The sequence below is a fragment of the Mustela lutreola genome, chromosome 6, assembly GCF_030435805.1.
Source record: "Mustela lutreola isolate mMusLut2 chromosome 6, mMusLut2.pri, whole genome shotgun sequence".
NCBI lineage: Eukaryota > Metazoa > Chordata > Mammalia > Carnivora > Mustelidae > Mustela > Mustela lutreola.
In genome coordinates this window covers 117,700,504-117,724,342 of record NC_081295.1, presented here as the reverse complement: position 1 = coordinate 117,724,342, position 23,839 = coordinate 117,700,504, and the positions used below count along the sequence as shown (strand labels likewise).

The 23,839-nt window shown below is 46.4% G+C and overlaps 1 protein-coding gene across 3 annotated transcripts in view; it reads left to right on the top strand.

Annotated features, from left to right (window-relative positions):
• The window catches only part of MAPK14 (mitogen-activated protein kinase 14), a 77,904-nt gene extending 69,668 nt beyond the window's left edge, over nt 1-8,236 (top strand). For all 3 annotated transcript variants that reach the window (XM_059178498.1, XM_059178497.1, XM_059178499.1), the window contains 3 exons: nt 1,562-1,640; nt 4,817-4,990; nt 5,813-8,236. In XM_059178498.1, coding sequence (XP_059034481.1) covers nt 1,562-1,640; nt 4,817-4,990; nt 5,813-5,880 — 321 coding nt within the window. In that variant the 3' untranslated portion in view covers nt 5,881-8,236. The remainder of the gene's footprint in view (nt 1-1,561; nt 1,641-4,816; nt 4,991-5,812) is intronic.
• The last annotated feature ends 15,603 nt before the right edge of the window (nt 8,237-23,839 follow it).

The following is a 23,839-nucleotide window of genomic DNA, read 5'->3' as shown; positions in this document are numbered from 1 at the left end:
CAATTCCTAGAACTTTCTTTTCAAATTGGAGAGATTCTCAACCAAAGCAGCCTCCCCTTCTTGCTACACATACAAGGACTAAGAAGGTGAAGTTGTCCTAGTAGCCAGAGATTTTTCTAGGCTTTTGTGAGTGCGCGTGCGTGCGCACACGTGCGCGCGCACACACACACACTCTTTTACTGTTGAGCTGTATTAAAACAGGATTTTAAAGTGGTTAAGACAGATTCAGAGAAATTCTATCTCAACTACTCAAATGGACTGATAGTGGAATTTATGTTTTGAAATAGGGAAGGTCCTAGCAACAGTTTAATACCTAATATCTGAAGTACACATTTATGAGTTATATTTGTATTTATATGATTATTCTCAAGACTAGTTTTTGGTCAAGTTTTCGGGTTTGCCGTGGTAGAGCTATCAGTCCTTAAAAGTATTTGACACCTTAAGTTCCTTTGAGTAGAGTTCAGAAATTGTGAAGTTGAAACACCCTTAGAGAGTGAGAGCAAACTTCAAAAGGCAACAGGGAAAGCAACTAATGTTTGTTGAGTTCTCACTCTGCACCAAATACTGTGCTAAGGAAGTACTGGTTGGTTATCTCCAGTCCTCACTGCAGCCCCGTGAGTAGGCATTGTGAATCTCATTTTATCAAAGAGGAACTCAAGCCTTAACGAGAATAAGTAACTTGCCCAAAGTGATCAAGTCAAGATTCAAACTCAAGCCTGTTCCACCATAGGGACCAAACTTGTAACAACTATTCTGGTAATATAAATGTTGTTTGTATCAAAATTTTAGTTTGAAGCTTTTTCATGAGCCTTGTCTTATTTGAATATCATGATAACTGTATGATACAGGCAAGCCAAATACTAATATCTAATATTAATATTTTGCAGTTGAGGTCACTTATAAGTCAGTTGAGACTTGCGTAAGGCATACCTCCTAAGTGGTAAGGGAAAGATTTCTGCATAGGTCATGTAACTTAAAAATCCATTATTTTTTGTTGCTCTTACTAAGTTGCTTTAGTATTTTTAAAATGCGTTCAAGACTTTTAGGATAATATACTAGGCTTATGTGTACTTTGTTATTACCAAGATTACTTTGTTAAGGTTTAGCACTGATACCCTTTTTACAAACTGAAAGTACCTACTGAGACCAGTGCCGTCAGAACTGCTGGTCCTAGACTCTCTTTAGGAGTCCCAATCCCTAGCTTTCTAGGAAGGCTGTCTCAGAAAGGGGAACTTCTTAGATATCTTGGCCTCATTTTTTTTTTTTTTAACTTCTGATCCCTGGATCAGAAAGCTAATAAAAGGGAACTTAATTGCTTATCATTCTCATTCACTTAAAATGTAACCGTGAGAGATAGCCAGAATAAACAGAAGTGCTGATCATACATAAGGTAGTTAGAATGGCAATAAGAGAGAAATCTTTTCATTGAATATCAAAGACAAGTCATAAACATTGAAGCTAGTAGACCTTGTCAGTGAACGCTTGTTCCCTGACAGGACCGAGACTCTGGGAGCATTAACATGATTAAACAAAGCCATTTGAAAATGTTTTATATTTGCAGGCAAGAAACTACATTCAGTCTTTGACCCAGATGCCGAAAATGAACTTTGCAAATGTATTTATTGGTGCCAATCCCTTGGGTAAGTTGATCATATCCTCACTGCATGAATATTGAATTGTTAATGACATGAACTGGGGATTTAAAGAAGAGTTTTTCCTTTTGATTAAATAGGGTACCATTAATTAAGTGCTGGAAGGTGGTAAGTAATGCCATTTGTTATCTGTGTTTGTGTTGTTGGGTTTTTTAATCACGTGATATGCTTATATATTTATATGGTCCTAGAATTTGGTAGAGGAAATGAGATTTTATGGTGAAGACAGGAGAGCAAATGGTGGGGATGTTGAGAGGGGCACAGGAGGAAGGAGGTACAGAGGAAAGCCGTGACTTCACAACTGCTGGTGTTTTGTGGTGTCCCAAGCCAAGGGCAGAAACAACCGAAGAACAGATGGGTGTTTAGAGGACCTGCCCCCAGGAGTTCCCTGCAGTGCGCCCTGAGCTGCCTGTAGCTTCCCAGTCCCACAGATCCTGCCATCTTCATGCATTTTTCCTTTCTCCTCGTCTTCTGCCCTTCCCACAGGGAGTTAACCATTCTGTGTTCTTCGTGGAGTGAATTTGCCACCGCAGACTTTAAGGAATGGCTCCATATTCCTTCCTGCCACCATCATTTCTGGGATCCTCAGCAGAGGGATGGGACAGTAGTGGCTGCTTTAGCCTTGGCTAAAAAGGGAATTGATTTATTCCTTAAAGTTGGGGTCTAACATGTGCTTTGGTTGGCCCCTAGAAGTGGCATTGCCAAGACCCTACTTCCCAGATTCAAGGATTGTGCAGTAGACCATGCCATTTAACAGCAGACATGGAAAAATCAGACCAGGCCTTCCTATGAGACAGGAAGGGGAGCCATGGTATGATAATGGTCTAATCAACCTTCTCACTTCCCTGAAGATTGTGTTATACTGGTATGTGCTCCACTCTCTCAGTGGGTCATCCCTCTGCTGGGTCCCAAAAACTAATAACAAAGGTTTAGTTTTCTCCTTTGAGAGTGGATAGTCACGATGCCGTCTTCAGAAGTTGTAGTGAGAGCTCAGTAGTTTTCCCTTTTTAAATACCTCATTCACAGTGACCGTTAACGATTTCAGTGTTACTGTGGTAATTCTTAAAATGGCAGAGATGCTCACATTCTTTGAGATGGTGGGCAGTCCTGGGTGAGTCTGTGTCAGCCTTGGAAATTGTAAGTAGGCCAGATCTCAGTTGGGCCACTCTCACATCCAAAAATGAGTCCAAAGACTCATTTGGGGTATATACAGAATTTTAGGCAGTTGGTTTAGGTCTGCATCTGCCCTGGTATGATCTTACTGGCTCTGTAGGATTTATTTGAACTGTATTACCTAGTTCAAGGATCTGTGACAAGCTCTATTTGAGTTGTAAATACTCTAGCATGTTGAGAAATTATGCTGCATGCTGGTAGCTTTCTTGTCTGTCATTCTGTTCCGAATGTATTTTCATCGTACCAGTTCATGTTTCAGACCTGGCAGTGCTCACTGTTTGACTTCCTGTTAGCCAACTCCAAGAGATTTGTTAACTCATTTTTTGGGGGTGGGGATACGGGGGGGGGGGCATGTATGTGTCCCAGTAGCTTATTTAGGTCACATCCATCCTTCTCTGGACTCATGACATTTAAACATTCAAAAGAACTGGATACCACTTAGCAATACAGACTGCCAATGAGTTGAATGGAGGCTTTGGGCCATCTGGTGCTCAGCACTGCAGTTCTCAGAATTTAAACATGCCTAATAGCTCACTGCCAAACAGTGACGTCATACAAAGAGTTTCTTCTTGCAGACAGAACATGGTGTTACTGACCACGAACTTGTGCCCAGCATATTAACTGAGCAGGAACACACCAACGATGTAAACAACGACAGCTGTATTTTGTCAGTCACTGACTTCATGTTTGACTATTATTCTCAAAACATGAATTAAAACTTGAATTGTCCTTTGTATATGTGCTGTCGAAGTGAGCACTTGAATTGCCTTTTGATATAGTGTGTGTCTTTCTAGCTGTCAGGATCTTAGAAGAATCTTTTCCTTACCCCGACCTTATTCCTCACCAAGGTATTGGTTATTGCACACAGTACTTTTCACCCTAGGAAGCCCAATCAGATGCAGTGTGTGGCCCTTAATTGGATCCTGGCTTGAAGAAGCCAGGGATAAAAGACAACTTTGGGATAATTGGAGAAATTTTAACATAAACTGGATTTTAGATGATATTTGAGAATTATTTAGTTGTCAGATAAAATGGTTTGTGATTATATAGAAAGATGTCTTTATGCTGAAATACTTAGGGGTAAAGCATCATGTCTATCATTTTATTTTAAAATGAACCAGCAAAAAAACTAGAGTTAAATGGATAAATAGATAGGGAAATAAATAGTGTTAATTGTTGGATATGGGTAGTGGGCCTATGACTGTTCACTGTACTGTTCTGTATATTGAAGTTTTTCATAGTGAAAATTTTTTATTTTCTTTATCCAAATACCTTGCCTTGCCCACACACCCATGTAAAACCCTCAATTTGTTCATTGTTGGGAGATCTATTTGATGAATATTCATTGCCTTATGTTAGTAAATAAAAAGCCCAGGGAGACAAAAAAGTACAAAAAATTACAAAGCCACCCTGCTTACCTTTTCTCGATTACTTTGGTTATAGACTTTCTTTCTTTTTTCCCTTTTTTTTTTTTTTTTAAAGATTTTTATCCATTTATTTGAGAGAGAGAGAGTAAGGGGGAAGGGCAGGGAGGGAGAGGGAGAAGCAGACTCCCCGCCGAGCAGAGAGCCTGACGCCAACACCCGCTCTATCCCAGGACCCAGATCATGACCCAAGCCCAAGGCAGATGCCCAACTGACTGAGCCACCCAGGCGCCTGTAGGCTTTCCTTTTGACACAGTTTGACTACGTGGTAACGCTTTGACATTGATGTTCCACAAAAGCTTGTTCAAACAGTCTCAGGTATTTTTAAAAATTCCTCTTTAGTAATGTATTCTTAATACAAAACACATCCACACACACACACACACACACACACACACATATAAAGAAGAAAAGGAGTAACGTTTCTTAGAGCAGACACATGGGGGGAGAATGCATGTATTCTCTTTGTTCAGTATGAAGATTCAAGACCGTGTTTGCTTAATAAGGCCTAATTTTTTGCTAATTGTTAAAAACTCTTTTTTCCCTTCCAATCCGTGGGACTGAAAGCTGTCGACTTGCTGGAGAAGATGCTTGTATTGGACTCAGACAAGAGAATTACGGCAGCCCAAGCCCTTGCACACGCCTACTTTGCTCAGTACCATGATCCTGATGATGAACCAGTAGCTGACCCTTATGATCAGTCCTTTGAAAGCAGGGACCTCCTTATAGATGAATGGAAAAGTAAGTTATGAGAGCAGGATTAACATCTAGTGTGAGGACTTAAATTGAAAAATCTTTCTTAGGTGAGCCACTGTCCAAAAGCTGTGGGAAAACAGAATTTCTGGTTATAACCAACTTGTTAAAACTGGTAACTAGTGTCTCTGATGCAGAGCGGGTATGTTTCTCTGATGTAGATGAGGACACTGTCTGGACCTTTAAGGTGCTCATGTCTGGTCTGATTTTGCACCCAGCCCCTTAACAGCCATATAGAGCTTTGAGGTTTTTAAGGCAGAATCTGCATTTACAGTATCTGTCTGAGATAAGTAGGGAATAAGGTATTTTCAAAGTTTTACAGTCGCTAGAACTCTAGAATTATAGTTTCACAATTGATAGAGAGTTTATTTTGTGTCTGTTACCCTAGACCTAGTTAGGGACACAGCCATACATGGAACCCATGTCTCCTGTATGTCCAGCTTCAGATTCTTTGCATAAAATGCACATTCAAAACTCCAGATGGATCCCCCAAACCAGAATTACCTGTTGCTATAGCTTGTGGAAGAGCTGTTATTCTTGAGCACCTTCTCCAGAGAGCTGTAAGAAAGGAGGCCCTGCTGAGTGTAACAAATAAGTCAAAGTAGCTCTTTTTTGGTGTATCCTTGAACTTCTGTGATCACATGTTCCATTAGGCTATCACACATCAGCAATGAGGGGGTTATTTGAAGTAGTGCATCAAAGCACTAGCCTGGACAGGAAGGAAGGATCTTGAGCCTAGAAGTTAGAGTACCTACCAGCGAAGAGAATAGTCTAAACTCTCACATCCCACCTTTCCTTCCTGGGTTTTAGGCCTGACCTACGATGAAGTCATCAGCTTTGTGCCGCCACCCCTTGACCAAGAAGAGATGGAATCCTGAGAACCTGGTTTCTGTTCTGTTGATCCCACTTCACTGTGAGGGGAAAGCCTTTCCATGGGAACTCTCCAAATATCATTCAAGTGCCTCTTGTTGCAAAGATTTCCTCCATGGTGGAAGGCGTGTGTGTGCGCGCGCACGTGCGTGTGTATGTATATGTATGTGTGTGTACTCCTGTGTGTGTGCATGTGTGTGTCTGTCTTTGTGGGAGGGTAAGAGAATAGGAGCAAACTATGATCACAGTGGCTTCAGGGGCAGTCCCAGAAGCTCGGAGGCGGCCTCTGCTTGCCCCTTGGGAGAGTCAGCTCAGGCAGGCAAGGGCTGCCGTCTTGTTCGGGTTTGTTACGTGCAAAATAAAGATACTAAACGGCCCAGATCCCAGTCATGCTTTTGCCATTTTGGCCTCTCCCATGGCCTTGTCTGGAGGTGGGAGGTAGTCTCGCTGACAGCCCATAGTGGCCCAGAGAGGGGACGCACACCTTCGGGCTTCCGCGGAAGCCAGCCCTCAGCGACGGCGCGCGGCTAAGAAGGACCAACTGCCTTCTGTGCGCTAGTCTGTGATTGATTTGCTTAGTGTGATTCTCAGAACTCAGCAGGTATGTGCGAAACTGTAAATATGTTTGTGCCTTAAGAGGAGAGAAGAAAGTGTAGACAGTTCAGGCAGCAAGGCCGGCCGACCACGTGCGGAGCCTGGCAAGCAGTTGCCTTGTCCCACCGCCGCTGGCGAACCAGAAGTGACCAGGGAGCCCTCAGAGGCGTCGTGTGTGCATGTGTGCGCATGCGTGTGCGTGCTTCTCTCTCTCTCTCTCTCTCTCTCTCTCTGCCCCCGCCCCAGAGGCTGCCATTTCTCTGCTCGCCCTCCCCACCCCCGCCTCCGCTCCACTCCAGCGCAGAGGTTTCTTGCGCATTAGCCCCAGCAAGCAGAAGCCGGTTCTTGCTGTCAGTGTACTTCTGTGTACTCTTTATTCCCAGCAGAGTGACGATGTGTTTTGCACGTCTTACTATTTGAGCATGCACAGCTGCTTGTCTGTTCCCTTCGGGAGGCCCTGGTGCCAGGCAGGTTTGCCAGTGAAGACTTCTTGGTTAGTTCAGAACCCACGTCACCTCGGCTGATGCCAAGGGCAGGTGACATCATCCTCTCTCCAGCCCCAGTACTATTTTGTGTTGAACACAATTGATACTCCAGGTGCTTTTGATGTGAAAACTATGAAGAAATGGAACAGATGGGTCAATAGCGTGTTCATTCTTGCCATCTGGTTTTCGACAAACTCTTTTTGGGGAGCCAAAAAGATTAGGGCTTTTCCCAGGAATATCTCAGACTTTGAAAAACAATTGTTCTCTTCACTCCCAATAGCCAATGCTAAGAAATGCTGAAAATCAAAGTGAACAATAAAAGCTCATGAGGCCAGAAACTCCTTTTGCTATCTTTGTCTAAAAATGGTTATTAAAAAAAAAAAAAAAAGTAATGAGGTGTCTTTTCCACCCTTGAAGAGGGTCTTCTTGGCAGCTTAACATTGACTTCTTGGTCTTGGTTTGGGGAGAAATAATTTTGTTTCAGAATTTTGTATATTGCAGGAATCCTTTGAGAATGTGATTCCTTTTGATGGGGGGAAAGGGCAAATTATTCTAATATTTTATATTTTCAACTTTATAAAGGTGAAATATCCTCAGGGGTGGAGAAGAGTTGTTTTTTCATAATTTCCTGAATTGCAGGCATCTTGTGCTACATAAGGGCCCATGTATCTTAACCTCTTGTGAAATAAGAATGTGTAGAGCCACTTCCACTATCGGCTGTGTGACAGAATCTCATATTTGGGACAAGATGTCTCCATTTCTCTATCACAGCGCAGTGGTACGTGTGCTCCGGAGGGACAGGGTAGGACCTCTGAGTCAACTGGAGCAAGAAGGCAGGAGGCAGGCTGACTGTGATGGCGCCTTGCCTGGGATTTTCCCCCTCTTTAAAGGAAAATGAACGCAAAGGCCTCATCTCCTTTATATACAGTTCAAATCCTCACAATCCACAGCAAGATGAATTTCATCAGCCATGTTTGGTTATAAATGCTAGTGTGGTTTCCTACAGAAATACTGCTCTGAATATTTTTTCATAAAGGTCTTTGCACATGTGATTGTATATGCATTAGGAAGCTGAATGTTCTGGGAGCCTGGACTCAGCTGGAGCTGAGTCCTTGGTTTCTGAGCATCGTGCTCGCATCTCCTGATTTCTCTGAACAGAAAGCAAAAGAGAGAATGAGGGACACTGCTATTTTATTTGTATTCATGAACTTGGCTGTAATCAGTTATGCCATATAGGATGTCATATAATACCACTGGTTAAAATAAAGCCTATTTTTCAAATTTAGTGAGTTTCTCAAATTTATTGTATTTTTATGTCGACTGTTTTTAATTTAGTGCACAATATGGCATTGTATTGATGTTCTTTCAATTGTGGCCTGGCATATGTTTCTGATAGATCTTAATATTTACTCCTACAATTTAGAAAACACTTTAACAGATGGTACACTTTCTGGTGAAGCAGATCAGAGTCTTTGATGTAGATGGGTAGAGCAAATAGCAAAGAAGGTATAACATGGCAGGCAGAGTGTTATTGCACTTGGGTGTCAGAGTGGCCTAGGACAGGGGTCAGCAAACTATGGCCCAAGAGCCAGATCTAGTCTACCGTCTGTTTTTGTATGGCCCGCTAAAAATGGTTTTTACATTTTTAAATGGCTGAAATCAAGAGGACAGTATTTTTGTAGTGTGTGAAAAATAATGTAAAATTCAAATTTCAGTGTCTATAAATAAAGTTGTATCGGAACACAACCACACGTTAGTTTATGTATTGTCTGTGGCTGCTTTTGTGCGACACAAAGTTGAGCAGTTGCAGCAGAGACCACAGGATTTACAAAATCAACACTATTCACTCTGGCCCTTTACAGAAGAAGTTTGCCGACCCCTGGCCCAGGACTTCAATTTCCTCATGTGTAAGATGCAGTTTGTTTAGATAGTTGTTTGGGTTCTTCTCAGCTTTGACGTTCTAAGGCTATCTGTAGAAAGTATATTTTTATTTGAAAATTGCCCGAGAGAAGGTTGTATGTGTACATATATATATATATTGTTTATAGACTTCGAACCAAATGTGTTTTATGACACTTTTATCTTACGGCCCTTAACAATATTCTTCAAAACTACTATGTACCATAGGATTAAAGGGCCGCAAGGTCTCATGGCTGTTTTCAGGGCCCGTGGTGGTGTGCTTCCTTTCTCAGCCTAGGAATGCTAACCAGTGACCCGGGGTGGATTGTGAGGCCCGGCCTGTGAGGGTATCAAGAGCGCACAGCTGGGTGTTTTGTCCTGTAATTTCTGGACCCAGGCTGGCAGCTGGGAATAATGGCACAAGGCAAACTAAGCACAGACTCTTTTCTTCATTCTGTCCTCATTAGCTTCATAAGAGGGTAAAAGAAAAGGGACCTAGTTGTCACCTTTGATGTATCAGCCCTGTAAGGATCAGACAGTTGTAGGAAATATTTTGCTTCACATACCATGCATGAGTGCTGTGACACAGCCTTCCTCCTGGGCTTCTGGGTGGAGGCCCTGCTTATTAGCTTAAGGAGAATTGACACCAGAAAAAGCTCACCTAAAGTGAATCCACTTAAAATGGGGACCAGAATTGCATGGTGTGTGCTGCAGATTGGAGGAGAGAAGTCTGATTGGGACTGTCATGAAAACTAAACAAAAGCATAAGAGCATATTCTTAATTTCAGATACACTTTTGTAATGAACAAAGAACAAATGAAGCATTTCTCAAGGGACACTGTGTCTCTGGCTGCAGTATCCTTCCCATTCCAATTTTTGTGGCATAATCATAGAGGAAAATTTTGCAAAAATATTTGAGGTCTTTCTCAGTTTTCTTAAGGGCCTCAATCTTTAATACTCACATTGTTCTTTTTAAAAAAAAAAAAAAGATATTATTCATTCATTTGAGACAGACAGAGCACGAGCAGGAGGAGAGGCAGAAGGAGAGGGAGAAGCAGACTCCCCGCTGAGCCAGGAGCCCTACATGGGGCTCAATCCCAGGACTTGGAGGCCATGACTGGAGCCGAAGGCAGACGCCCAACCATCCGAACCACACTGTTCTTTTTTATAAGTATCTATTGGTGATCACTTTATCACCTTTCCCTTTTTATTGTCTGGTCTGAGTCTGCCAGAGCCACATTTTTTAGATCTGAACAGTTTTCTAGCATTATTTGTCGTTTATCAAATCTACCATCTTTTGCAAGATTTGCAGTTATCGCAATTAACCTGTCATTGGTCATATGCTTATAGTTAGAGACAAACAGAAGATTAGAATGGGTAAGATGGACACTCCAGGTTCTGATACTTATGAAGCAAGGAGGGACTAATGTTATAAACAGTCTATTCATTAGTGAATGTTTGTGTGTGACAACTTTCGCTTTTCTGTACAATCTGAGAGCTACAAGGACTTGGCCAACAAACATGCAAATGAAGATCTTTTTTATTTTATGATACAGATACGTTTTAATATACATATACTTTGAACTTAGCATTTACACTCCTCAAGACTTAGAGGCATCACAAGTGCACAAATGAAAAAGTAAAAGGTTATTCAGGGTCTTTTTTAAAAAAGACTTTATTTATTAGAGAGAGAGAGAGGGGAGGGAGGGGCAGAGGGAGAGGAACAAGCAGACTCAAGTGCTGAGCGCAGAGCCCGACACGGGGGTCAACTCCACCACCCTGAAATCATGACCTGAGGCAAAATCAAGAGTTGGTTGATTAACCAACTTTGCCACCCAGGCACTCCAAGTTCTTGTTCTTTATTAATAGCAAAATATTGGAAGTAACCCATGTATCTGTCAATGAGGACTTCATGGTTCTCTTACAGTGAAACACTGTATATCTAGGTATGGATACATGCGTAAGATACATTAGAAGGAAAGTGGCAGAAAAAAGTCTCTTTTTTCTTTGTTTTACTTTTTAAGATTTTATTTATTTATTTGACAGAGCAAGAGAGTACAAGCAGGGGGAGCGGCAGGCAGAGGGAGAAGCAGGCTCCCCACTGAGCAGGGAGCCCCATGAGGGGCTCAATCCCAGGACCCTGAGATCGTGACCTGAGCCAAAGGCAGACGGTTAATAACTGAACCACCCAGCTGTCCCTGTTGTCCTCTCTTTTTACGGATAGAAACATACGGCTAGGGAGAGCCTAGAGGAACACACACAAAACTCAGCAGCCATCTCTGGGTAGTGGGATTATAGGAGGTTCTAACTTTGTGCAATTTGTTATGTTTTATTATGAAACTCTGAATAATTTGTTTTGGAATCCAAAAACTTCTAAAAAAATTTTCTGATGAGAAAGGATTTGGGTTTTTTTTTTTTTTTTTTTTTGGTGTGTGTGACCTGGGGAACCATTCCCCAATTTCAGTTTTGCCTGGGTCAGAGCCCAACTTCCTAAGATGAAAGAACACTTGCTAGGAAGGAGTTGCACCCAGCTGTTGGGCTTCTGACAAGCAGAACACCACCACTCCATCGTAGCACGAGTCTCCTCCCCAGCTGGAAGCGCCTGGCAGTTTCTTCCCCAACAGAAGAGTGTATTTTATGGATCTGAAGCCAGATTTTTCAACTTTTGGCACTCTTGACATCTTGAGTTGGGCTGGTACTTGTGGAGGCTGACCTGTATGTTGTAGGTGGTTAAGCAGCATCCCTGACTTCTACTCACAAGATGACTGCGGTGTACATGCTCCCTTCTCCCAGCTCTCACAGCCAAAAATGTCTCCACATATTGCCAACTGTGCCCTGGGGCAAAATCACCCCTGGTTGAGAACCACTCGTCTAAAGCTGACACCTCTCGCAGTGTCCCACAGGCTTGGTCAGTAGAGCAGTTGATTATTATCTCGGGGTCATGAGTTTTCAAGTGTCACACTGGGCCTGGAACTTACTTTTTTAAAATGTGTGTGTGTGTGTGTGTTTAAATAGTAAAGCTGGGACACCTCTAGTCTTGCAGAATAACGAAGACTCTTCTTGAAGTAATAATCGAAGGTTAACACCTACTAACCTGTTCTTACTCAAAGATATGGGAAAGGCCTTTTTGAAGACTGGGGTATATCTTTTTTGGAGAAGAGGAAGATGTCAGTTCAGGAAAAAGGTATGCTTGATTACTGGATTGAGGCTCTCCAATTTTTCAAAAAAAGAAAAAGGATGTGGGTGTCGAGTGGATAAAGTTATTCTTTGTTCAGAAGCATGTTGGCCATTGCCACAGCTAGAACATTTATTTCAACTGGGGTATGGCTGCAGGATTTTCTTAGGCAGGTGATGGGTTACCATGGAAAGAATACTGGGTTTTGAAGCCGGAAATTCCAGGTTCAATCCTGACTCAAGCTTTCATCAGGCATGTGACACTGGGATCATAGTTTTCAGTTTTCAAGTGATTGTAAAGGTTAAATGAAATAACAACCCTCTCTGTGCCCTGCATTTTGGGGACACTTGAGGCCCTGGTTAGTTTGTCACTTGAGCTGACCTTGAGTGTTGAGGTGGTTCTATTAGAGTCAGTGTAGGAGTGTCCTCCCTATCGTGTGACCTGAAATCACGTGGGAGGACAGCTCCCAGGATGAGATAGTCCAGGGCCTAACTCCAGTGTAGTTTCTGGGAAATTCCCCTTATTGAGGCCAGAGGCTGTGGTCTGAGTACGCACAGCCAGAGGGACACTATTATATTCCCGACCTTCTTGATTCGTTCAGTTCAGAGAATGTGCTTTATTTAGAAGTCTCTAAGAAGTTAAGTGTGGAAGTCACCTTAAATCCAGTTTTGCAATGAAGAAAATCTATATACACCACCACTTTTGCGTTTCAAAAGGTTAAAAAAAATATATAGCTTAGCCCCTTGACAGAGAGCTCTGATAAAGCTCTCAACTCTTGGCTCCTGGGTGGCTCAGTTGGTTGGGCATCTGCCTTCGGCTCAGGTCATGATCTGAGGGTCCTGGGATCAAGTCCCGCGCCAGTCCCCCTGCTCAGTGGGGAGCCTGCTTCTCCCTCTGCCTTTGCCTGTCACTCTGCTTGCTTGTGTGTGCTCTCTCTAATAAATAAATAAAAATCTTTAAAATCAAGTTACAGTCTAGGCTCAGATAACTATAAATAGGGTTTTCCACTTCCATGAATGTCCAGCAGGGTGTATTTTGTTACATGAAGCAATTTTTGCTGAGAATCTCACTCTGCACAACGCCTCCTGTGTGAGAATTATCAGAAGCCCCAGTCATGGCGACGACCATACATGACTCCAAGACTTCCCAAGTTCACTCTCAGGGAACTGCTGACATAGACAGGCCCGGCTTGGGGGGTTGTGGAGTGAGACTTCCACGCTGAAGAACAGGTCTGCTTTCCTATTCTCCCTCTCCTTCCCCCTCTTTCCCTCCTTCCCTACTAAAAAGTAGCTATTTTATTGAACCCCTACTGTATGTTCTACAAGTCATAAAGTTCTCATCCAGAGTCACAGAACACCTGAAGCTAGAATCCACTGACCATCCTGGAGTCGACATTGAGGGACTCCTAGCTCCACGGAGTTTTACAGCATTGACAGTAGACATGCCTCTCCGGGTTTTTGAAAGAAAATCAAGGAAAAAATGTGTTCAGTGTGCATAGTTTCCCCCAAAGACTTGCCGGCTGTTTTGGACCAAAGAGGAGCAAAAAGGACAGCAATGTCCACGGCGCCACACCTGGCCTTTTTGCTTACCTGAACTGGAGATGCACCCCCAGCCCTCAGGAGGGAAGTGGGGCTGAGGGGGAGCAGCAGCAGCTACCTTTGCCTCCATCCGTGCCTCTCGCTCTCTAGGGCCATGCTCTGCATGTAGAAGGCCACTGTGGGCTTCAACCTTCTCTCTTCTGGTCTTATGCATGGCATTCCTCTATGCAGAAGCCCCTGCCTTCTCTCTTGCCAGGCTACGGACCCCTGTCACTCCCTCTGTAAGCCTTCCCTGCCCACCCCAAGCTCGGATGAGAGGTCCCTTCTATGTGCTGCTGTTCTTGTCTGCACTGATTGACGGTGACCCCATCTGCGCTTTGTCATCACTGTTTTGTCATTGCCTGGGGTTTGTCTCACCTGCCCCAGAGGAGAAACATACAAACGTTAAGGACAAAGGCCCTGGAAACAGTCTGAGTGGGTCCAAGTCCTAGCCCCTCCAGCCCTCAGGGAGGGGTCCAATCTTGAGTAAATTACTTAATCTTTCTGAATCTACCTATAGTGTTGTTCTGGAGATTATCTGAGCTGAGCCATGTAAACCCTTGGCATACATCACTCAGTACCTGTCAGTTCAGGACTGTATGTCCTCAAGGGCACAGACTGTCTTGTTCAGGATGGTGTTCCTGGTACCCGGCACACAGTGGGCAGCCAACCCCCGGTGGCTGAGTCAGTAAATGACTCTCCTCTTTTAATCACTCGCACCCCATCTTGTCCTCTGCTTCCTGTTTTTATAATCAACGATCTTAAAAAGCAAAGGCCATCTAAAGAAAGAGACCAAATACGGACCAATTATCTGCCCGAAGAATCGGTGCTGTGTGGAAATTTCCGGTTTAAGAAGCGACAAGCGTTAGAACCATTGGATCCCGATTCTCTTGGCTGCCTCTTGCTATGTCGTTTGAGTTGGACGCCCAGCACTTAAATGACTTGGAACAAGAATCAAAAGATTAGTGACGGTGGCTGATGGCCGTGATCCAGGTAATTCCTACCGTTTCCCCATCCATCTGCCACTTGAGAATGAAAATATCAGGGAAAAAGAAGGGGAAAATGGAAGTCATGATGATGTCTTGCGCCCTCATTCGGCCGTTCCACATGCACCTGTTGGGTAACCTCTGTGTGTCAGGCACTGGGAACTGGGAAAAAAATAAAAGATCCCTGCCCTCTTGGAGTTGATGTTCTTAATGGGGAAGATGGTCACAAACAGTGTACTATCTCCCTGGCACCCCTAGGAGAGGACCTCTGAGTGCTCATTGCTGGGGGCCATTTCTGGGCCAGGGATGCCTTTGGTGCCCATCCCTGGCACCCAGCTGACAGACAGTGGGATTTCGTCACAGGAGTCCTAGCCTTGGGTGTCCGTGACCTGATCAGCTGGCCTCCCTTGCAGGGCTGCCAGTGTAGTCATCTGCTTCTGGTTGGGAGATGTCAAGTCATCCCCTGCAGCCATTACCCGAAGAGCCATTTCCCCTCGGCCATTGTTCAGGGATGACACAGCTGGTGATCGGGACCCTTGTCCCTAAAACTCACCCTCACGACTCCAGGACTCCATTGTTCAGGGATGACAAGGCCGTGACTCTCTGATCATGGCCGCTGACAAATGCTTGTGGTGGTGTGTTCCCATCCGGAGGCTATTCTGTCACTGAAAAGCCCCACCCACTCCCCAGCTAGAAAAGCCCCACCGGCACCCACCCCACCGAGCCTCTCCCTGGCCGACACTCAGGTGCCCGCTGCTGGTGTTTGTTCTGTTTTTCTTTTTTCTTTTATCTTTTTTTAATTTAAGACTTTATTTATTTATTTGAGAGAGACAGAGAGAGCCTGAGCAGGGAGAAGCGCAAAGGGAGAGGGAGAAGCAGACTCCCCAGGGGAGCGGAACTCGATCCCAGGACGAACGCAAGGCAGACTCTTCACCCACTGAGCGCCCCAGGCACCCCCCACTGCAGGTGTTTGTAACCAAGCACCAAGCACCAAGCTTGCTGGCATCAAAGCACTGACCACATTACTTTTTCTAACTACTCTTATTCTTCCATGACACAGAACGTGTTGATTATTGAAAACGTTTTCAGTGGAGCTAGGTAACCTCCATTATCCCAACCCCCACAAATAATAGTTCTAGATTTTCTCAATCGGTAAAAACACATGACTTCTATAAAAATGGATGCAGATTATTCAGTCTGTGTCAATAAATGGCATTGAGACAAATAGACGGTTACCTTCCTCCTTTAGCCAGGATCACTTCCATGCGAAACAAAGGTTTAAAAGGGGAAGGGCTTTTGAAGCATGTCACAAAAGCCAGAAACCCTCAAGGAAAAGGCTAATGAATTGGATCATGCAGCAGCTGTAAAATTTCCATTCGTTAGAAGACATCATAAACACCTTATGACATCATGTTTTACTTGTAGGTAATTGTTCTGGAGAAACTCTACCACTGGGCTCAAGGAAATCAATACAGGGGACTTTTCACTCAGAATTATTCGTAATGGAGAGACACTTGGGCGCTTGGCTGACTCCATGGGTGATATGTGCAACTCTTGATCTCAGGGCTGAGATTGAGCCCCACACTGGGTGTAGAGCTCGCTTAAAATTAAAAAAACAAAAAGCAAAAAACAAAAAACAAAACTTGAAAAGAAAAGAAAAACTGGAGCAAACATCAAAGTCCATCAATAGGCGGATAGGAAGATAGCTGAAGTGTGTCCCTGCAACAAAATCCTTCCCAGCAGTGAGGACACATGATCTAAGACTCTGCCTCCCCCCAGGTTCTATCTGCGTCCCAGGAACAAGTGGCAATGTCTGGAGGCATTTTTGGTTGTCACGCCTGGGGGCAAGGGGTGAGCATCTAATGGGTAGAGGCCAGGGCTGCTGCTATGATACACAGGACAGCCCCCCACCCCCATAATTAGCAGGCCCCGAGTGTCGCTGGTGCTGAGGTTGAGAAGTCTCGAGCAAGCTCGAATCAACATGGGCAGATCCCGACAGCAATCTTGAGTGAAAAAGGAAGTTGCAGACTGATCCGGTTTGATATTTTTGCAGATACATACATAGCACAAGTAAAAATCACATATGGGAATAATGCACACCCACTCAGCAAATCTGGAACAATCCATCCAGGCATTTTTTTTTTCCCCCTTTTACTTTCTTCTCACGATGCTGGAAAAGTCTCTTTATTGATATAGATGAGGAACAGTAGTGATGAGTGTAAGGGCCCTTGTCTGTTTCATGTCGACTACATTGATAGCTGTGGAATTCTCAGGATAAACAAGGTGCACATTTTCACTATTGTGATAACATATTAAAACGGCTCTCCTAAAAGCTTGTACTAATTTACATTCCCACCGCGGTGACAGTTGTCATTTCTTCTTTCTCTCTGCCTCCTTCACTAAGATATGAGTTTCTTGAGTGACATGTGTCCATGTGTCTTTAGTGTCTCGCTAGGTGCTTCATCCTAGAATTCGTTCGCATGGGTTAAGGCTTTATGACACATTGCTAAGTCGATTCAGAGGACAGAGAGAGATAAAACATTCATAGCCTCAAGAAAGTCAGTTTCATTTCGTTTGAATGTTAACCAACAATTCAAGTCAGGGGGGAAGGAGGCAGTTGGGCAGGAGCAGCCAGGAACAGCTGGCCCCAAGAAGGGCCTCTGAGCCGGGCCTGGAGGCATAAGGGTCCTCCCCATCCATGGAAAAGCAGAGGAATGGCATTCCAGAAAGGCAACAGCTCATGCAAAGGTGTGGTGCCAGGGCTGAGTAAGGCATGTTTGTGAGATAGTTAGAATGGAGGTCATCTGGGCATCGACACTTTGGAGGATCTAATTAGCAAGAAAGGAAGGCAGTGCCGGGTTGGGGGCAAACCTTGTCCAACAGGCTAAGAAGTCTAAACTTTTTTCCTGGAGGCAAAAGGGAGCTCACAGGGGCAGGGAGCACCGAGGTGGAAAGGCTGCCCTTACCAAGAAGAGCAGTCACAGCTGGGCTGTGGTCACACCTGCCCTGAGCTTCTGGCCAGCTGCCCAGCAGGAGCACGGAAGTATGAACCAGTGGAGATCCTGGAAGGTCCATGAGGTAGGGAGAAGCACTGTGCCCAGGGCCCAGAGGCCCTGCTGCTGGTTTGTACCCAGTATTCCACGGATCCCTCTTGTCACGTCTCTGCCTAGGCCGACAGCCCCGGAGCCCACTTGCTGTGGCTCTTGACAGCTGACTTTGTGTCGCTCTTCTCAACTCCATGTTCAATGACACCCACCCCCAAGCTACCTAATGCCAGTTTTCCAAGACACCACTGACTGTTTCCTTCTAGAAATAAAGAGGATCCTGTGATTAGATGTGGAGAAGCATGGGAAGGGAGAGTCTTTTTTTTTTTTTTTTTTAAGATTTTATTTATTTATTTGACAGACAGAGATCACAAGTAGGCAGAGAGGCAGGCAGAGAGAGAGGAATAAGCAGGCTCCCTGCTGAGCAGAGAGCCCGATGTGATACAGGGCTCAATCCCAGGACCCTGAGATCATGACTTGAGCCGAAGGCAGAGGCTTAACCCACTGAGCCACTCAGGTGTTTAGGGAAACTAAATGGAACGTTTAGGAAGAAAAATGTGTGGCCAAATAATGGGGGCACCATCAGGAAGAATTCAGATTGCTCAAAGGCAAAGGCTGGGCCCCCAGGGGCGCTGTACAGAGCAGGTGAGCATAGTGGTTACCAGCACCAACTGCAGCTGAGACTGCCAGGGCCTGAATTGCAGCTCTGACCCTTGTGAGCTGTGTGACCTTGGGCAAGTCACTTTGCCTCTCTGTGCCTCAGGTTTGTCATATGAAAAATGGAGGGTACTATGAACTCATCTCATAGAATTCCTAAGAGGATGAAATGAGTTACATGTGTGTAAAGCTCTTAGAACAATTTTTGGCCACAAATTAATGCTCTATGAATATTTGTTAAATACACAAAATAGAAAACCGAAGTACCCAGAGAGGCAGAGTGACTTACCTCAGGTCACACAGGAAATGTGAAGCATAGCTGGGATCAGAGCCCAAGCTTCTGCCATGGCAGGCAGTCCTGCTAGTCTCATCTGGCTTCCTTTGGCCCTGACAAGGGCTGTGGGGCTCCCGGGAATGATTCATGTGTCCTGGCCTTGGTGCTTTACATCAGAAGGGCAGAACGGGCAGCCCCAGTGGCCTCTGGCCTGGAAAGGCAGCTTGTTGAGATGTCCTCCGGGGTGCACAGCCTCCTCAGCCCAGGGCAGGGCACGAAGGACCCCAGGTGGGACACTGACCTTGTCCCAAGCTTTGGCAGGTCGTTGAGCTGGGATGGCCCTAGGACGGAAGGTGAGCTAGCCAACCTATCAGCTGCAAACTAAGAGGACAGAGAGGTACAGTAATAACAGTGGCTTCTGCTGAGAGCCCCCACTCCTGGCCAGTCACTGTAGGGGGTCGGGGGCACTGTTCTAGGTACTTGAGATTCAGCAATGAACAAAGCAATGAACAAAGTCGAAGCCGCTCTTCCTGCAGACCAGATGATCTAGTGGGGGCAGGCAGAGAGCTGATCAACAGATGCACTGAGAGATATATAAGGTTTTAAAGGAAAATGAGGCCAGGAGAAGCAGGTGGGGCGTGCCTGGCGACCGGGTCAGGGAGGACACTCAGAGGAGGTGACAGGTGAGCAATCCTGAAGGATATGAGGGAGCACCCATGCCTCCAGGGTCTCATTAAATCCTGCTGCTCACCCTGGCTGTGTGGGCGTCATTCTCCCACCTTACTGATGAGGAAGCTCAGAGACACGTGTTCACCTACTCAAGGTCACACCGCCTGTGAGTGTCGGCTGGAGATTCAAACCCAGCTCTTCCTCCCTGTCCTCGTTACTCTCCTCCCCAACGACTCTGCAGTTGTCACAAAGCCTGGGTGTGTGTGCGGTGGGGGAACAGCCAGGGTTGTAGGGTCGGGAGGGTAGATACTGGGGTACAGAGGTAAGCGGGTCTGGAGGTCAGTCTGGAACACTTCCTTGAAGAGGTGGGTTTGTAGCTGAACTTTCAAGATCAGGAAGGAAGGGCAATTGCAAAGGGTAGAGGGTCTGGCTTATCTGCAGTGTCCGTGGGAGCAGGGAAGGCAGGGAGGGGCTTGCTTTACCATGGAAGTTTGGTGAAGGAAGTTTGGCAAATTCTTGGTGAAGGAAGAAGAGGTCCCCAAATTTGGGTTGTGTGCCCTGGTTCTTTTTTTTTTTTTTAATTTTATTTTTATTTATTTAGTTGAGAGAGAGAGAGAGAATGAGAAAGGGAGAGCATGAGTGGGGAGAGGTCAGAGGGAGAAGCAGACTCCCCACTGAGCAGAGAGCCCAAATGTAGGATTTAATCCTGGGACTCCAGGATCATGACCTGAGCCGAAGACAGTCGCTTAACCAACTGAGCCACCCAGGCGCCCCTTATGTTCCTTGGTTCTTTTTTTTTTTTTTTTAAAGATTTTATTTATTTATTTGACAGAGAGAGATCACAGTAGACAGAGAGCCAGGCAGAGAGAGAGAGAGAGAGGGAAGCAGGCTCCCTGCTGAGCAGAGAGCCCGATGCGGGACTCGATCCCAGGACCCTGAGATCATGACCTGAGCCGAAGGCAGCGGCTTAACCCACTGAGCCACCCAGGTGCCCCTGTCCCTTGGTTCTTAATTAAAAGTCCTTTACCACCACACATGGGAGCTGGAGGGCCACACGAGGGGGACACCCATAGGCTCTGGTTCAGAGAGCAGTGAAGTAACAGTGCGAAGCCAAACACCCTTCAGGATAGAGCATGTCCAACCCAACAGGGATCACATGTCCCAGACACCTCACAACAGACCCGACTTCAAGCATGACTCCCCAGCTGTTGCTTCCTCCACTCCACCTTCTGGGTCTTCAAACCTCATTCCTCTTATTGCCTCTCGAACCAACAAGAGACAAAGATCTTTGATTCATTCATTCACTATTTATTGAGCACTTCCTGTGGGCCAGGCACAGTGCTGGGCACTTGGTGGTGACCAAGACACTGCCCTCGCCCTCACCGAGTCATTTATCCAGTGGTGGAGGCAGACATTTCATGGAGGACAGTGCCGATTCATCACAGTTATGAGGGCGCCTGGGTGGCTCCTCGTTAAGCATCTGCCTTCAGCTCAGGTCATGAACCCAGGGTGCTGGGATGGAGCCCTGCATTGGGCTTCCTGCTCAGTGGGGAGCCTGCTTCTCCCTCTCCCACTACCCTTACTTGTGCTCCCTCACTCGCTGTCAAATAAATAAATATTAAAGAAAATCTACAATTACAGTGAATGCCACAGAGGACAAAGCAGATCAAATGGAGCAGAGTTTGCCCATCACGGGAATATCTCACCAGACCGACCGCAGACCACATCCTCACAGGACTTGGACTTGGTCAAGGGGCCCGTCTCACGAAGGCTGGGCAGAGAGAAGTGGGTGTAGGGGTGCAGTGGGAGGGGGAGCAAGGAAGAGAACTGTGTTTGATGTGAGTAGGTAAAGTTTACCTTCTGGGTCCCAAGAAGGTTGGCTGGGAGGGGGTTGCTCCCGCAGAGCTGTCCCCAACTCGGTCGTCCACCAGGGGGTGCTCAAACTGAGGGCAGGGAGAAGACCAGGAGGGCGGAGAGAGGAAAGCTCACATAGTCGAGGAGCACCTGTGAGAAGAGGGAGCCAGATTCTCTGGTCTTGGGATGGATGTTCCGCTCAGGCCCCGAGGCTGTTGCCCAGCCCCAGCCCCAGCCCCCCAGAAGGGGAAGAGGTGCTGGGGAAGATGACCCAGGACCCTGAGACCACTGACGTTGGCCCCAGGTGTGGTGAGCTGGTCCCTTGAGGGACTGAGCAGAGCCTGGTTGGAGTGAGGGATGAGGTTGGGGATGGGGGTGGGAGGGGGTGGGAGGGGGTGGGAGGGAGGTGGGGGTGGGGCGGGTTGGGGTGGTGGGCAGGCCCAGAACTCAGTGGAAAAGTTGGGAAGGCAGACACCTGCTCCTGCCCTGGAGATCTGCTTGGCTCACTGCCCTGTGCAGTGAGATATTGCCCACATAGGGCCTCCCCAGACAGACCTTCCCTGACAGCCTGTCTAAAAGAGCTCTCCCGATCCTTCTTCACAGTCTTACTCAGCGGGATTTTCTTCCCAGGGCTTAACGCTGCCTGACATGACATTTGCTCAAATCATCTGAAATGGTCAAATAGCAGCAATTTCGTGTGGCTCAGCCTAAGGCTACGTATTTGTTCACTGGTTTTCCATCTGCCTCCACAGTTAGAATGTCAGCTCCACGCGGGGGTGCCGTGGGGGGCATCTTTATCTGTTACATTTCAGTCACATCCCTGGCACCTGGGTCAGTCCAGGGCACTCAGTAAACCCTCAGTAAACACCAAGTGGGTCACATTCACATTGACTGAATGAGTCTGTGGGCTGGGGTAAAGAGAGACTGGGGCGAGGGGGCAAACCCCGAAACAGACTTTTGACTACAGAGGACACACGGATGATGACCAGAGGGGAGGGGGTGGGGGATGGGTGAAAGAGGTGATGGGGATTCAGGAGGGCCCGTGTGTCATGATGAGTACCAGGTGGTGTGTGGAGTGATGAGTCACACTATTGCACACCTGCAACTAATATTATAATCTATGTTAACTAAGTGGAAGTTAAATGAAAACTTCAAGAAATTTTTAAAAGCTTGATAACAGAATTGGATGTGAGTGGGAGCTGCCCAGGAAGCAGCTTCTGGGGCAGGACTGGGAGCAAGGGGCGGGGGGGTGCTGGGGCAGAGCGGTGGGGGTGTCTGGCGCTGGGAGGCAAAGCTGGACAACACTGGAGGGGAGGGGAAGAACATCTGGACAGCATCTCCCATGTGCCAGCCACTGAATTACATGCCTCTCCTGCCATCTCGCTCAGTCCTCGTGATGCCCCATGAGGTGGGTATTATTGCCACTCCTGGTTTACAGACGAGGAAACTGAGGCTCAGGCAGGCTAACTCGCCCAGGGCTAGCTAAGTCAACAAGGCACACGTGCGGCTTTCTCTCTGCATTTCCCTACCTCCTCTTCCCCCGCCCCTCCCCACCTCCTCTTGATTTTGATGGTTTTGTGGAGTTTTGAAAGCCCCTTAGGAGCTGGAGCCCGAGTTCTTGGGGGCTCCCTTGCTGTTTTGTCCCGGCAGGACCCCAGACCCATCACAGTTTCTCATTTTGTAGAGGTCTCCTGGCCAGTTGTGGTGAGGATTTGAGTGGCTGGCCCTGTATTTGGGACAGAGAGGCCTGTGGTGTTTGAGGCGTGGCTGGATTCCTGAGGCAAGATGGAGTCCAGGTGGCCAGGATGCAGGACATGGGCAGCAGCCTCATTGTCCTGTGAGGCTTTTATCTCTGTTGTAAGAAACGAGTCATCAATCCCCCCAAAAACCATGCCCTTGCCCCCCACCTGTGGCATCACTAGGGGGACAGCAGTACAACAGCCTCTTCTCAGGGGCTGGCTGGGTGTTGGGCTGTCTACTTGGTAGTTGAATGCACAGCCTCTGGAAGACCACATCCACCAGCTTCTTGGTCATGTGTGACTTTGGGCCAATTACTTAACACCTCTGGGCCTCAGTCTCTCCATCTGGACAGAGCAGAGCAGCCCTGACATGCGGGAGATGCCTGGTCCCATCAGCCAAGCCTTGCTGGTGCTCACAGCAGGCCTGGCACAGCTCCCTTCTGCTGGACTCCTCTAAGCACAGACAAGGCCATCTGTGACTGTGCTGGGTCAAGACAAAAACAAGACCGCTCCATAATCACGCCTGAAAACAGACAAAACAGGAATACCGTCCAGACCACAGAAATGACCAAACATGCCTTGTGTAGCTAATCTGAGGAAAGGCTGCTTCTCCACCAATTACAGCTCTTGCCTCTTTCCGGTTGGCTGTCCTTCTAGGTAAGATGTATGATCCCCAACCATAGAATCACCTCTACTTCCCGACAGCATCTCATCCAGATCAGCCTTGCTCGGGATGATATACTCCCAGGACTCTTCAGATATAATTGTCATGCTATCACTCTCACTTCACAATGGGGACACGAGACCTCTATAGAGAGGGGCAGCAGCTTTGCCCTGGGGCCACACAGCTGGGAGTGCAGAATCAGGGTGGCAGCTCGTGTCCCCTTCCAAAGTGGGTTTCCTAACCTCCTTGATTCAGCCTTGATAGGGCAGAAACCAACATGACAATTTGAGCCATTATCTGGGAGAAGTGCAGAGGAGTCTGGAGCTGAAAGAGAAGAAGAGCCTGGGGCC